Source organism: Cyprinodon variegatus, unplaced genomic scaffold (assembly GCF_000732505.1).
Source record: "Cyprinodon variegatus isolate N-32 unplaced genomic scaffold, C_variegatus-1.0 Scaffold724, whole genome shotgun sequence".
Lineage (NCBI taxonomy): Eukaryota > Metazoa > Chordata > Actinopteri > Cyprinodontiformes > Cyprinodontidae > Cyprinodon > Cyprinodon variegatus.
This window is the reverse complement of record NW_015151177.1, coordinates 326,864-342,763: the sequence shown is the minus strand read 5'-3', so window position 1 is coordinate 342,763 and position 15,900 is coordinate 326,864. Positions and strand designations below refer to the sequence as shown.

Here is a 15,900-nt window from a genome sequence, read left to right as displayed (position 1 = left end):
TAAATTTAATTTAATAATTTAAATAAGATGTTATGAGTTTATCATAACAACTGTTTTTTTGGGTATTTTTTTTTTTACACTGCTACTTGAATAATTTCTTGGACGGCTACTTCTCACCCAAATGAGTTAAAATATGATGTGCTACTCTTATCTGAATAAAATTTGTGGGTACTCTACCCACCTGTGGCTGCGGATCACCATTATCTCTTCAATACATGTTTATAACCGTGTCCTCTGCAGTCCAGGAATATGTGATTGAGAAATTTGTGAATGAACTCCAGAATAAATAGTGAAATAGTGTTGTTGCAGGTGGGAGGCAAGTGCACATGCCCTGACAGGTTTGTTCTGCGTGTGTTTGTTAAAACTTATAGAAATGTATTTTGTTAAATAGATTTATTGTTTGGGATGAAATGAATACAAGCAAATAGACCTAGATAGGCTTTTTTTAAACCTCTGTTTCCTCATGTTAGCATGAGTTTGAAAAAGAAATCATTAGTTAGATGAGGTGGAAACATGTTTAAGTATTTATATAAATACATACTTTTGTTTATATGAATATTAACAGTTATTTATTGCTATTTTCTGATGCCTGTCACTTAAAATTAAATCACAAAAGAAAGAATAATAGTGTAAAAATATAGAAAGATAGGATTGGGCTTTCTCAGTGAAAATGAGGCCCCTACTCACCAAAAAGAATTATTAAAGTTAGCAAATGCAATGCTGTAGGAAAGCACGGAAGTTTGAAACCCTGAAAACATCGTTCAAATTATTTAGCGGTGTTAGTACCATGCTGTGTGGGTGTTTTGCTGCAGAAATTGGCAGCTGCACTTCCAAAAATAGATGGCCACATCAAGGAGAGACCGTTTTGTGAGAATCTACAATATAAGTCAGAAAGTTAAAGGTTGGGCTTTGGAGTGACCACCGTATAATCCTGTAGAAAACTGTGGGAAGAACTTAAGTGTTCTCTGTGAGTAAGATTGTCTACAAACCTGAACCAGTTACATCAATTCTGCCGGGAATGAGCCAAGATTTCAGCAAACTAATGTGGGAACTTGTTCAGGAAAAACCTATGAAATCTTCTGGTCGTTTATCAGTGGATTTTTTTTTTTTTATTGTGAACATCAGAATGAAGAGAAATTGTTTACTTTATTTGTCCTGAAAACAGCAGAGAGGTTATAATAGTCTAAGAATAAAAACCATGGACACTGAAAAAAGAAACAAACTAGTTCTTAACTAAAAGGGGAAAAAACACAGTAAAATAATACTATATTTATGCAAAAGTTAGAGTTTTATTCACAGGGGGATAGAGGTGCCATCAGGTAATGAAACAAATGCAAAAACCCGGTTTACGTGTGAAAGAGGATAAAAACATAAGGCTACATTGAATAAAGAGCTAAAGCTCACAGTGTGTCTTTATTTTATTACCAATACAGCATATCACCACAGAATATGTGTCCTTAGAGAATCTTGATTAAATTAAACTCAGATTTTAGCTCCTGTACCCTAAAAATGCTGGACTCTTTGGACTCTGGTATCAGACTTCAGACACATCTAGTAGCAATATTAAGAATTTAGCATTTTCAGAAATAGGACCGTGTAGTTTTTTTTATTTTAATCACAAACTTACTTTTTTAGTGATTTAAAATTCCAATATTATTACAATTCAATGACAAAGAGAAAAAGGGAGCTAATCAGAGAGAATTTAAGGAGGCTGTAAGGTTTCAAATATAACCAACTGCCAAAGGATGGAGGGAGATGAAACTGGATAAAGGAACCAGCCTGACAAAAGCTGCTGTGAATCTCTGCAGGTCATTTAAATCAAGGCTACATCTCTAAAGGACAGAATTTGATGTAGGATTTTTTTTCTCAAATATTAAGCCCTTTAAAACATTGCAACCCTTTGTTTCCATAGGGATAAACCTTTTTTTTTTTTTACAGATTGCCCTCCTTTGTCAAACACGTTTCAAAATGTTCCTGATTATCCTGTTGTTTTTTTCACCGAAAAACAACCGTGCACAATGTGAAAATTCAAAATGTATAAAAATCTATTTGACTTAATTTCAAAGTTGGAAATAAGATCAGGTTACTGATTAGTTTGCTACAACTATTTCCAAAGTGTCTGGATTAAAATAAAATTAAAAGGAAAGGAGAAAGTGCACGATGTTGGCTCTCTGACCTGTGAAGCTGAATAAACTGTGCCAGATTACCTCTCCAAGCTTTACATCATACTGTAAATTCATCTTGTTGCATTTATTCTGCTTCAGTTCTTGTTTTATGCTTTCAGTAGAAAGATATATTAAAACCAATCAGGCTTCAATAAACAACCTCAGTTATTTTATATAGGGATAGAGAAGTTAAGGAAACACTTCCTCCTAACACAAAAGCATCGAAGCTTTATCAGGTCTGAAGAATTTAAGCTAGTTAGTAGGTGGATTAGTAGGCTGTAATCTACGAGGTCAACAGAAAAAAATACAAATGACTTAAACATGCAGACAATGGTAATGCCAGGATCCACAACCAGGCGTTTATTCAAATGCCGTAAAGTAGACCCCTTGAATAGAGAAACCCTGCTGTGCCTGTAAAAACACCTCTGGGCTGTGTTCGCCATTCCTTAATGCTCTGATCGGCAGCCTCCCGCAAAGCATGATGCATGAACCCATTTAAATTAACAAAGGAATGGGTTCCCCCTAATCTCACAACACTTCACAGCCGTGTCGCCGCTTGGATGAACAATGCATCATAGCGAGCACACAAACCTGCACCCACAAACAAATGCCCTTGAGCACTGCACACTACAAGCCTCACTATATGAAACCCAAACAGACATTCCAGTCTGGAAACACGATCAAAATTAGATCCAGACTGTGTGAAGAGGGTTGAACAGGAAAGTGAGATCATCCTTTGCGTAGATTCAATCCGTGCTCCTGTATCTGCATGCACCTTTAATGCACCTTATTTATTTTTTATTTTTTTGCAGAAACAACCACATTATGCATGTATTCACGTTTCCAGCTGAGTGCAGCACTGCTGCAGCTTTGATGTGGCAGCAGGCGAAGGTACAAAAGACAAGCAGGCTGATGAAAGTGACTGGTCTGTTTAAATTATTCCTCTGGTTGTCAATTTGCTCCACTGTAAGACAGCGCACATGCTACGAGGGCTACAAGTAAATATACATGTCATTGCCATGAAGCAATTATTAGGCAAAATTAGATCAGTAATTACAGGCTTGAAAATAAAGTGGGAGTTCTTTATCAGTGAAAGCCACTTGCTATTCAACAAACAGAGGAGAGGAAGCACATTAATGAGCGAGGACAGTGGACAGATGGCGGGAACAACTGCGGAGAACTTCCAATTTAAGACCTTGGCTCAACAGTGCGAGCCTGGTTCTCAGGGATACACTAAAACCGTCTAAATGAAGAGAAGCTAAATTAAGGTCAATTAAACATACACGTGGTCCTAAACGAGAGCCATTCTCAGTGTGTCATAAAGGTTAATACAGCAGCAATTATTTGTATAACAATAACAGTATGCTTGTTTTCCCTTTGGTGCTTTGCTCCCATCTCAATCAGATAACCAGAAACTATCTATTACTATAAAATCAGCAATTAGACATAACAAATGCTAAATACTGACTACAAAATGTGTGGTGAACTCTTGAATAGTACCATTAATTCTAACCTGATTTAATCAGATGTTGAATGAATTAACCTGTTTGATGCATTATTAGCTAAAATGTGTAAATTAAATGGTTTCCATCAACTCTCATGGTCTGTTCATGTCAAACCTACAAAGAAAAATGAAAACTAAGACACTGAGCCGCTATTTAAAAGATCAGCTGTTTGGATTTCATTAGAGGAGTTTTTTTCAAATAATTGGCCCACTTAAATTTCTGTTTGCCACCAAACAACAACTTTATTTTGGGCCTTAGTTTGGTATGAAATAAAAACATAAATTTTTTTATCCATTTTTCATCTATCTAATAATCTAGCTAATAGTAATGTTTCAGGGCTACAGCAGGGCTGGTGATTAGCTCCAACAGCAATATGGGGGGTGGGTGGGGGATGAACAGGTTACTAGGCCATCACAAGCATAACTGCTCCACCTTGCTGCTCTATTCTTATTCAAACAGTGGTGTATCAAAAATCCATGTACACAAATGTTGGGATTACAAGGATAGCTCAACTTACCAAGATTGAACAAGTAAAGAGACAAAACAAAAGTCGCTGCATAAAAGGTCTGAAAACTACTGAGGGCAAAATTGTTGACTGGCTTGGAGCATCTTTAACCCTTTATAGGGCAAGGTACCAATTTTGATCACTTGCATACCCCTTACAAATGGAGTCCCCCCACCGTCCCTCAGTGAGTTCTAGAAGCAAAAGATCTAGATCAGGTATTCAGCAAAGATACTGCTACATGGCTGTACATCTAATTTTTGCATTGGACTAATTACATGAGCCCTTGAATGATATATTACCTACTGTAAATTAAGTTAAAAAACAAAAAACTAAGCCAAGAAAAAAAGGTAAAAAGCTAATTAAAGTTAAAAGTAAAGTAAAAATGTTAATAAGCCTAGTTAACAATAATATTTAGCTTTATAAAACTAAAAAAAATTTAAGTGCCAGTATCAGCATTAATGCATCTAAGGTTATGTTGGATCAAGAAATGTGTTTCTTTTACTCAGAGTGTTTTTCATGAATTTCATAATTTCATATTTCAATTTTATAGAAGCACTTTTGTTATTTTTCTTAATATATTCGGGCAAGTTGGCGGTTCTTGTTATTACACTGACAATAATTTTTGCCATCAAAATATCCTATTTTTTGAATGTTACAAAGCTAATGAGGTCTTATTTCAATAACATGATTGGCTTGAAATTTGGATTTTCAAAGTATTTCGGAGTGCCCTGTAAAGGGTTAAGAAGTTGTGCAGATAAGTGTCATAAAATACATCAAATATGTAAAAATGCAATTAATTAATTGGATGAAAAAAATACACAAAACACAACAACAACACAATGATGTAAAGATCAAATCTGGTCCAATTAACTGCAAAAGTCCATCAAACCTTCAGTTGAAGGTGAATAAGGCTTTAATTGCAAGCTAGAATTTTCATATTTAGCTCTAAAGCTGTAAAGGGGGAAAACCAGCACAAACCACAACATGTACTGATTGGAGTAACAACAGAAGGATTTATTTTATTTCCTTTATATAACTAGGTAAAAATAAATAAATAAAAATTTTTGTCATCTATGTTTAGATCGATGATTGAAATGAACATAAAATCTCTTTTTCAACAGTGACCCGGCCCAGAGGGCAGCGACAACATAGCGACAATAATAAAAGTCAGAATCATACACAAAAGAATAAAAAATATATATTTTTTAATGTACAGTAATACGTAAAGACTAGAAGCAGTCACACTGACAAATAGTATTAGTTTCCCATTCCTTTATAATCGTTTTAACTTCTCCCGATGTAATAATATCAGTGAAGTTTAGATCATTTTGTAGATTATTCCAGGAGAAAGGCGCAGCATGTTTAAATGCTGTCTGTTCTGATGCGAGGAACTGACATTTCAAGGGTTTGTAGGGAAAACAAGCCATACTGCAATTTTTTCACATGCAAGCAAAGAGATAAAACCAGAGGAAGTATGATTGTAAGGACGATGTCCCAAACATTTACTTCACTAAGTCTAGTTTACTTTAGTTCTCATAACTAAGCTGGTATTTTATAGTTGTCCAAATATTTTTATAAATATTTCAACCATTAACGGAAGAGAAATGTTTTGCCTAAAACATCTAACTGTATGAGATTTTAACCTAATATGAAATGCACAAATAAGCCAAGTAGGCTGTGCTGGTAACCACACACTGCTATTTCCCCAAATAATTACCAATGTACTTTAGCTAAATAGTTAATTAGCCAGGATACAAATTCTCTCAAAGCGATTTCAATCTTTCCAGACAAAGCTTATCCTATTGTGTCTTCCTTGAAGCCACCAAATTAGCAGGGACAGTAAGGCTCTGCTGCTCCAGCAGGGACAACACTGTGTTTTCTCTCCCCTCACATGGAGACAGCAAAGGGCACGGGAAAAATAGTTTGAATGATCGCTACGTCTAGCTGACTAATGAACAGTTCAGCCCAGGTCAATCCATTACAACCAAAAGCATTTAATTATTAATTAAGGCCAATCCATAGGCAGTTAAGGACAAGTGACACTGTATGTTTAATGTGCAATATGGCTGGTGATGGGGGCACTGGGTGGCTGCTGGAGGAGCGTTTTGGCTATTAGGGAATGTCAGCAAAAAGCTCAGAAAAAAAAAAAAAAGAAAACGTTATTGCTGGTTATGATGAAATGCAGGGTTTGCTTACATACAGTATTCATGAGCACCGCAGCATGGCAATAAATCAGGGAACAAACCTGTTCAAGTGAGTTTATCCTGTATGTTAGTCTGCTTTATAAATTGCATCATTTCATAAAGTGTTTACTTTAGAAAAATATGTATCATCCAGACTTCAATGGATGCATATTGTAAAGAGGACTGTCGGCTAAGATATTGTCAGTCTTTTGGTTTCCGAAAGATTTTCATGTGTAAAATTTAACTTGGCTTACTAGACTCAGGGTTCAGAGTTTATTATCTAGGTTATTGCGAAAGTTTACATTTTATCAGCTACAGTTATGCTTGAAAGTTTACGTATCCTCACAATAAAGAAAATAATGAATTCACACTAGTAATTCAAATAACACAAAACAGAAAAAGTAATCATAATAATAATAATAATTAATAATTCAAAAATACTAAATGATAATTTCTCAAAATAAAATTTTGATCTAGAAGTTTTGCCTAAGAAAATAATTCTAAAAAACAAACTGTCCGAGAAAAATTAATGTGCCTTGCTCATGAACAGTGCACCAACATACTTGTCAACAGGTGCCAATTTAAAACAACAACATTAGTTATTAAATTAACATCATGATTTCCATTTCTTTTATGTATTACTTTTGTCAATTTCAATTTATTTTACTAGCAGCTCATTTTTTTCTGTCTTTAATGGAAGGGTAACTAAACTTTCAAGCGAAGTTGTAAGTTTATTTATAGGGGCCACACTTTATCTACAAAACCTGCAAAAAACAAAAAGTAAAGGAAGGACAACTGCACCGAAAAAATGTCTGAAAAATGGATGGCTAAATACTGCTCTACCTCTGGACATTTCCACAGCTTGATTCTGGGTCATAAATCACTGCAGTCTGCAGCTGCATCGCCCTTTAAAAGGGAACCGGCATCTGATAGCCAAAAAAAAATAGTTTGTTTCAATTCTCCATATAATTCATAATCTTAAACACGTTTTCTTGTTGCATCTATCAGGAAAGAAAAAAAAAAAGTTGCATCTTCAGCCTGTGAGGCAACAATTACCTCTTTACTGGAGAAAGTTAAAAATAATCCTGTATCAATGTAATTTGGGTTCCTGCATTCCAAAAAATCCAGAACTGTGTTTTGTGCGTCTGTCGCTCGTGACGGGACCAGCCTCTATAGTAATGTGCGTACGTCTTCTGCCTGAGGCTGTTGCATAGGGTGAAGGGTTGAGTGAATGGGGAGCAAAGCCGCCTGAGTGGTTTGCTTCATTAGGAAACAAAATATAAGCTTTCCGGGCCATTAGGACTGACTTTAGATGCAGAAGCACATAAGACGACGACTCACCTCATCAACGATGCATTGCAGTAACTGGAGAGGCTGACGAAGAGAGGCAGAAGGAGATGATGGGAGAAAAAAAAAAAAGCGTTAGCCTGCATTGAATTTCCAAGCAATAAGGGAAATCAGTTGTGTGATAAAAAAAAAAAAAAAAAGATTAATCACATGCACCAAGCTCAGGGAAGGCAAGGTTTTTATTATTCCATTATAGCACCTAATATAATACCAGCAGTTTAGGCATAATCTAATAATTTGTTGCAAAAATCCAATCTGAGTGTGTTTTTTTCCTAAATGAGAGATTCAACCAAGAGTGACAGACTATATGCAGAGAAGGAGACCTCTGGCTTCTTTTATCCTATTCCATAGCAATAAAACTTACCATTAGAGATCCTTGGTTTTTCTGAATCTGTAGGGCAAGACAAAAGAAAAAAAAAAAACAGAAGCAGAGATGAGGCAATATGTAATTAGTGTGTCATAATCAAGACGATGCACTTGGAAACATTATGATCACTAGGAGAAAATTATTGCTTCCCTGTTGGCAATTTGTGAGTACGTACTAACACCATTTACATAATGAAAACACACAAATGTTAATGGTCTGGCTCTCATTTGTGGGGAATGAGGGTAAAATATCCACTAATGCTAATTTTCGGAGCATTTCTTTATTCCTGCCCTCCAGGTTATCTAGATGTGCTGGGATGTAGAAGAAATACCAAACTGCTTTGGAGGAGATTCACAACAGTGACACTGAGAGTCTGTTTTACAGGTAGAATGGTGATATTTGAGGGGCAACTAAAAGGTAGGAAGGGTCGCTTGTAGAGAGAAGAAATGGGAGGATATTCTTAAAAAAAGCATGTCCTAAAAGATTTAGAACATTTCTACAATTTGCACGAAGAATCACAGCTGTTGTGAAAAAAAAAAGAAAAAATTATAATGTTCTTGCAAATATATGAAGTAGAAAAGGGGCTTTGATTTGAAAAGACACACCATTCTAACTTAAAATGCATGAAACTGCAGTGGAGCTAAGCAAAGCATTAAGTTTTCCCATTCAAAAACCCCTGCGGGGCTGAATCCACCAGAACAACTTGTTTTCATTTCTAAAAACCTTAAATTTATACATTCATCACTCAGAATAAATGATACAAGGCTAGAAACCTGGGCTCAGCTGAACAGACCGCTCATTTTTCCAGCTCTTTTGACAGTGCATTAGAGCATTTATTGATTCGCTCAATTAAATACAGGTTTTTGCACTCTGTAAATACCAAGAGACTCCTTAACTCCAGTTTTGCCTGATTCAGACACATTAAAAGCAACTATAGAAAACTAATTTGTTCTGAAATAATTACTAAAAGAGAATTGTGAGCTGCTCCAGGGCTTGAAATTGGATAGAAGGAGGTTAACTTATTTAAAACACAACTGAAGACCTATTTTACTGCTACAGGATAGTCTGGCCACATAAAAAAAAGGATTCAATAGATGCATATTTATCCTGGGTGTAATCAATGTCTAATATGACAATTAAACTGAAATATATTGTCAGATCTAAGAACACAGTGCTGTGAATGAGGATATATTTACTTGTGTGCATTTGTGACAGTAAATGATGAATGCATCTGCAGAAAACATCAGCTTTTCTTCTCTGCAGAGATTCTCAAGTTTAGTTTTTTTTCTCATTTCTTGGAAATATATCACAGGGAGCTCAGCGTGAAACCAGAAGTCTCAAAAATCAATATTCAGACGCCGAGCATTTTTCTGCCGCCTCTCTGTCTAACTTAATAAAAGTGATCTGATTTTAAGCTTCTCTCCTTAAGATATGAAAGATTTTTCTTTCATTGCTGAAAACTATTGAAATAGTATTTAGATTTGGATGTTTATAAAGATGTTTTGATAAAAAAACAAACCCAAAAGAGTAACAGACTGTAATGGGGAGATCATACTTTCCTGAACATATCATTCAACATCCACAGCTTTCCAAGCCATCAAATTAAGAACACTGCAGAAAAAGAAAGTATCCCACTTGAACTTTATCCACTCTTTTCATGTAACAACCACAAACTTTAATGTATGTTGTGTGTTGGTTTCATATACAGACAAAGAAAAAGTAAATAAAAAAAAATGCAAAGAAAAGATTTTCAATAAAATCTTAGAAATGTTGGCCGCATCTGTTTTGTCCCCATTAACTCTGATAAACAAACAGCAAGTGCATCAGAACTTCACCATTCAGTGTATAGAGTTCACCCATGTGGAACCTTATGCTAGAAAAATACCACTAAAAAAGCTTTAGAGGGTGTTGGAGAGGAGAGCAATACTGAAAAGCATCATGAAGATGAGGGAACGAACTCAGCAGAGGAATGACTTTGTAGAGAAGATGGATTATCAACCAGTATCTTTAGATTTGAACATCTTGCTGAGGACCATCATCTGAAAATAATGTGCCACAACTTCAAATCTACAAATACGGGCTTTCCAAAGATAGCATTAATTAGAAAAGCAGCCAAAGCAATCATGGAAACTCTTGGAGAAGCTGCTTAGATCCACAACACACAAGAAAAACTGTCGACAGGACAATAACAAATTGTCCTTTTTACAGTCGTCCTGCTTACAGAGGCTAATGGAGATGTGGATGGAAGAACTCTGATCAGATGATACCAAAACTAACCTTCCAGATCAAACTGTTAAACATTAGTATATAGAAACACACAGCACATTACCCTAGACATGCTATATACACCATTGAAAAGCAGTATCATTCTGCGGGTCTACTGCTCTACCTCCTTTAGCAACATCCAGGAGGCTGGTCAAAATTATATAAAAAGGTCCATTGTACTAAACAGAGATAAATATGGGAAAAAAAACTATCTTTGAGGGGTTTCAAACACTTGAAACGATGGGTGAAGAACAAGCTTAAAGGAAGACAACGTTAACCTGCAGCCAGAGCTACGTTGAAATAGCTTTACTATTTTGCAAAGAAAATGGGAACAAACGTTTATGGACAGAAGACTTCCAGCTCAATTGGTGGTTTTAAAAAAAAAGGTCTGAACATCTCTATTTGTAAACTTTTTCTAAAAACGTATATGATCTTAGTTCTACTTTAAAAAATAGACAATACATAGTGTTTCTTTAATATGTATAATCCTGTTAAAACAGAAATAGGTCGGTTTTAATAGAATAGGGACAGATGTTATGTTTAGGATTGTTTTCTGCTCCTTTTCATTAATGATTTTCTTTATTATATAAATAAGTTGTGGAATGAAATAAATTAATTAAACAACATATTAGAATGTAAAGAAATAATCATAAGAGGTTTTGAACACTTATCTAAGCACTGTATCTTGCCTCATATAGTTTTTCAGTGTTTATTATATTATCAAAGCAATAAATAGGATGGAAGGGTCAGGGTCTCCCCATTTAACTAGGAAAGTGGTTGCTTGTTTAACTATTAAAACCTCAATATCAACTTTTTGAAAAGGGCAACATTATTTTTAATATTTGAAATCCTAGAGTTTGCTAATAAAAACTGAACTTTGCTTACAATTATGCAACAAATAAATAGAAGAAATGAGCACTACAATCCTCGTATTCATGTTAAGGGAAAAGAGCAACAGAGGAAAAGTCTCTGTCGTCCTTCATTCAGGCAGTGAGGTGTGATAAAGTTCGCAAAAAAAAAAGAAGAAAAAAGAACGACATGATATTTCATCCAGAAATCTATTCAAATATGAGTAAAATGAAGAGAAACACAATAGAGCAAACCAAAACGACAACAAATCAATCAGAAGCAATAGTGCTGGCGGCTGTATACACATCACATCATCAGGTCTGGTGTCTTCAAAGACTTTCAGAGCGAGCCGCTCAAAACTCCATTAACTCCTGACAAAGAACGCAAATGAATCCCAACATGTGGTGAAGTGGAATTAAAGAGGCCATCTCTAATCATGGCAAACACGAGGTGATGACTCCACTCTGCATGTATACATGCGCACACACAACAGGATGAATGAGCGCCAACTGAACAAAGAGCTGCAAAAAAAAGGCAAGTGGGAAAAACAACCACACGTCCTCTGAATTTTACAGTATGAGTGACACATCCCAAACACAATATTGGCTTTTTTTCAGAAGTGCAATTTACGAATGCCTCCGAGGCAAACTGAACTCTTCCAGGATCCTCTGCAACTTTAAGGCAGAAACGCATATGCTACAGATTCACATCTTAGCAAACTTCGTTGGTCTGTGCTGAAATCTTTCCTTTCAAGTGTAGCGGGTGGGAGGTTGGGGGGGTGCACAAACAGCTGTTCTGGCATCTGAGAAGAAAAAAATGACAGCTCAGGCCTGAGGACTTTGGCTGCTGCGCTTGACGAGCTGGATCCGAGTGCTTTCACCACAAAGCTCTGCCACAGCCGGCAGGTGAGCTGTCTAGAGAGCCATATGGAGTAAGGGGAGAATTAAGACCAAAATAAGGAAAAGTCGGACAATGTAGAGCATGAAAACTGAGGGGTACTGCAAACACTTTATCCAATCCCTCCAAGTCAGTGAGTAAGGATGGACTACACTAGATCAACTAAACTATAACTCAGAGAAGGAGCTTCTAACCAAGACCAGGCCAGCTTAAGATTATATTCACAAACTCTTTTTATAGCTTTTCCCAATGAATGATATTGATTCGATCTCACAAATTATGGAAACAGGCTAACCATATCCACTCTTGTCATGTAGCAACCACAAACGTTAACGTATTTCGTTGTGTGGTTTCATAAACTGACAAAGAAGAATGAATGATTGAAAAATGAAAGGAAAACATTTTCAATAAAATCTTAGAAATGTTGGCCGCATTTGTTTTGTCCCCATTAACTCTGATAAACAAACAGCAAGTGCATCAGAACTCAACCATTCAGTGTATAGAGTTCAATCATGTGGAACCTTATGCTAGAAAAATACTGCTAATAAATCTTTAGAGGTTGTTTGAGAGGAGAGCAATACTGAAAAGCATCACGAAGATGAGGGAATGAACTCAGCAGATGAGGAATGATGTAGAGAAGATGGATTATCAACCAGTATTTTAAGCTTTAAAAATCTCACTGAGGACCATCATCTGAAAATAATGCGCCACAACTTCAAATCTACAAAGACAGGCTTTCCAAAGAGAGCATTAATTAGAAAAGCAGTCGAGGCAACCATGGAAACTCTTCGAGGAGCTACTTAGATGCAAAACACACAAGAAAAACTGTCTCATCACTTATAGGAAAATATCAAACATCACCTACTCCACCAAGAGCGATAAACAAAGAAACTGCAGAACCACACAGGAGGAAGATGTGTGAATTCACACCATACTTCATCTAAAAGACACAGTTCTTTGAATTACTATCCTTTTATCTCTTTTAATCCAAAATAATAAATTATTGCTCCTTTAAAATAATTTTTTTTTAGAGTCTTGGTGATCCCATGATGGCTTGTTTCCTCTGTTAATAGGCTGAATACACCAGACATGATTTAGTGCCGTCGTAAAAAGTCATGGCACTCAGAGCACATTGAAAATGAACAGTGCTGGTCAGAAAGGATTCTCTGCTGCTGTGCTTTTGTACCTCAGACTGACTTAACTCCTGATTCAGACAGGAACAAAGTCACACTATCAAAGTGAGACACGTCTGATGAGAGGAAACACTAAGTAAAGTCTATAAAATACAAGATAATGCAGCCAGTTTAGGAAACCGATGTGTGTACATATATCAAGCATGGCAGAGCTGGACATCAAGAATAAAACATTTAAATTAACAGTGTAAATGGTCAGTTTTTCTTTAATCCTGACCTCCTATCATGGATAAAGTAAAATGGAGATCCTCTTTAAGCTCTAAAAAAACAAATGTGGAACATGCAGGATGCTTATGAGGGACAAAGGGGAGGGATACATCCAGGGCTTATTGTGCTATCTTCTTTATGAAACAGAAAAAATACTTTGGAGAAACTTCACAAAAACACCTCTCTAACAATCACCCTTTACTGGCCCTACCAAGTTCTAAACCGTTCCACAACAACTTTTGTGGCTACATTTTCTACTCTTTAAATTTGGTTTTCCATGATATTTTAGTTTAAATCATAATCCTTTACCTGTTGTATTTTAAGAACACCATATGCAAGTTAGAGATGACCTGAAGTGCTTCTTTGTATTTCGATTGTCGATTTCGGGACATTGTTTCAGTTTGTGGGACTGAGGAGTAAAGTGTGGCACATTCCTGCAAAGATATCGCTCTGCTCACCGTATGTGTAGCGATAAGATTAAAAAAAGCTTGCAGAGTGGGATGCAGTGGTGTGACCAGCCTTTACCATCCTGCCCGCTGTGTGCGGTGGTAAATTAAACACAGATCCTTATTCGGCCATCACAGTTCTGGTTCTCTTACACCTTTTAAATATTCTCCTGACTTTTTTTATTTGGGTAAATCTTGTAAAGCTCAAAACACATCTTCCTTTTTTAAATATTTCATGTGCTCATATCTTTGTTATTGTGAAGAGGAATTATGAAAAACTGGCCTCTGTTTTTTTCAAATTAAAGACTAATATATTTCCTGTGTGAAACTTTGCTGCAGCAATAAAATTTATTTTCGAAGCTTTTTACACATCTTCACCAGGGTAATATTGAAATGTAGGGCTTCAACTAAGGATTACTTAGTAAATTGATTAATCGATTAATAATCAGTAAACAAAGGTTCCTTAAAGAAGATTTTTTACTAAATTAAACCAGGTGAAACTAAAACTTTTCAACTTGAGGTGTTCTGGATAGAGCATATTAATAAATTTAAATGTTTTTTTTTTTTTATACCTTAAATGCAAATATTTACATATTTTTGTACAATTTTGATATAATTACTGCTCTAAGTGAGTTGCTCTGTTAGCTAAAGACATGTTTTACAGTCTTTAAACTCCAGTTGATTATTAATTGATTACTATATTAGTTGACAATTATTTCAATAATTGATTAATCACGATTAATCAGATTGTTTCAGCCCACGTTCCTTCTACATACTGTGCTTACTGGACATTTTAGATCATCAGAGCTTATACATTCCTCCGTACAGGATTGTTGCACTTCTGAAAACGGTGCACTAATGCAAACTCCAAGAATCCAAGAACACCTGATGCATTTTAAAAGACAGTAATATTTTACCACTCTAAAAAATGAGGCTAAAGCAGCATTTAGAAGTTAACTATTCTAATATCTTTACCATGAAGGTCAGGGTCTCCTAAGCCTGATTTTCACACAATACCTCCTGAATACAAATCCGCTTCTTTAGATCTGCAGGCAAGCAGCCAGCAGGGTAAACCGAGGTGACCAGATTCAGATCGCTCAGGGACGGATTAGCTGGTTAAACCCAACTTAAAGACTTGATGGGATTGGGGAAGTCACTTCTGTGGTCAGCAATTACATTTGAGGAGGATTTTAATTTACTGTAACGAGGAGGAAGGAGGGAATGGACCCGGTGTGCAAACAGAATATAGTGATCAGTCGACAAAAACAACAAGAATTCAAGGATTATCAGTAGATTTTTGCCATTCAGGAGTAATTAAAATAAAATTAGACAACTAAAAGTAAAACTAAAAGGATATATTGATTTTTCAAAGACATTTACAATATGTTTTGGTGGGAATTTTATTTCCAGAATCTGAAAATATAGATATATTTCATGAGGCATGGGCCTGGAATTAGAATTCTAACTTTATCACAAACTTCACTAAAAAAAAAAGTAACAATGCCCAAATTAATAGTTCAAAAAAAGAAAAGCCAAAATGATTCCTGCTGCTGCTGCTGCTATGAACTATGGAGCAATGCAGATATTATATGTTACCAATAACAGATTCTTGTAGCAGGAAAATAAAACAAAAGGTTCTAATGTTAATTAAGTAGAATAAAGCAGCTGTTTTTTTGTTTTTAAGATTTATTAAAATGGACAGCCACTAAAAGATTTTCTTTGTTCTTCCTGTATTTTTTTTTTTTATCATGAAAAAATGAAAATTATTGTGTGGTTAATTTTCATTGCTACTTTGTATTAAAAAAAACAGCCAAAACACTGTATCATTAAATAAGTACATAGCCTCACTGTTTGCCTCTCTGCAGCATATAAAACAACACAAGAAAAATCAGCTGGTTGGTTAGTAAGGTATTTTTTTTTTACCATCAACTATGATTTTAAAACACTGTTCACTATAAAAAAGTGACAAAT

The 15,900-nt window shown here is 35.6% G+C and overlaps 1 protein-coding gene across 2 annotated transcripts in view; it reads right to left on the bottom strand.

Moving 5' to 3' along the window:
• The window catches only part of map2k5 (mitogen-activated protein kinase kinase 5), a 75,601-nt gene that overhangs the window by 21,931 nt on the left and 37,770 nt on the right, over window positions 1-15,900 (bottom strand). For both annotated transcript variants that reach the window (XM_015395079.1, XM_015395082.1), the window contains 2 exons: window positions 8,070-8,096; window positions 7,700-7,732 (listed from right to left, as the gene is read on the bottom strand). In XM_015395079.1, coding sequence (XP_015250565.1) covers window positions 7,700-7,732; window positions 8,070-8,096 — 60 coding nt within the window. The remainder of the gene's footprint in view (window positions 1-7,699; window positions 7,733-8,069; window positions 8,097-15,900) is intronic.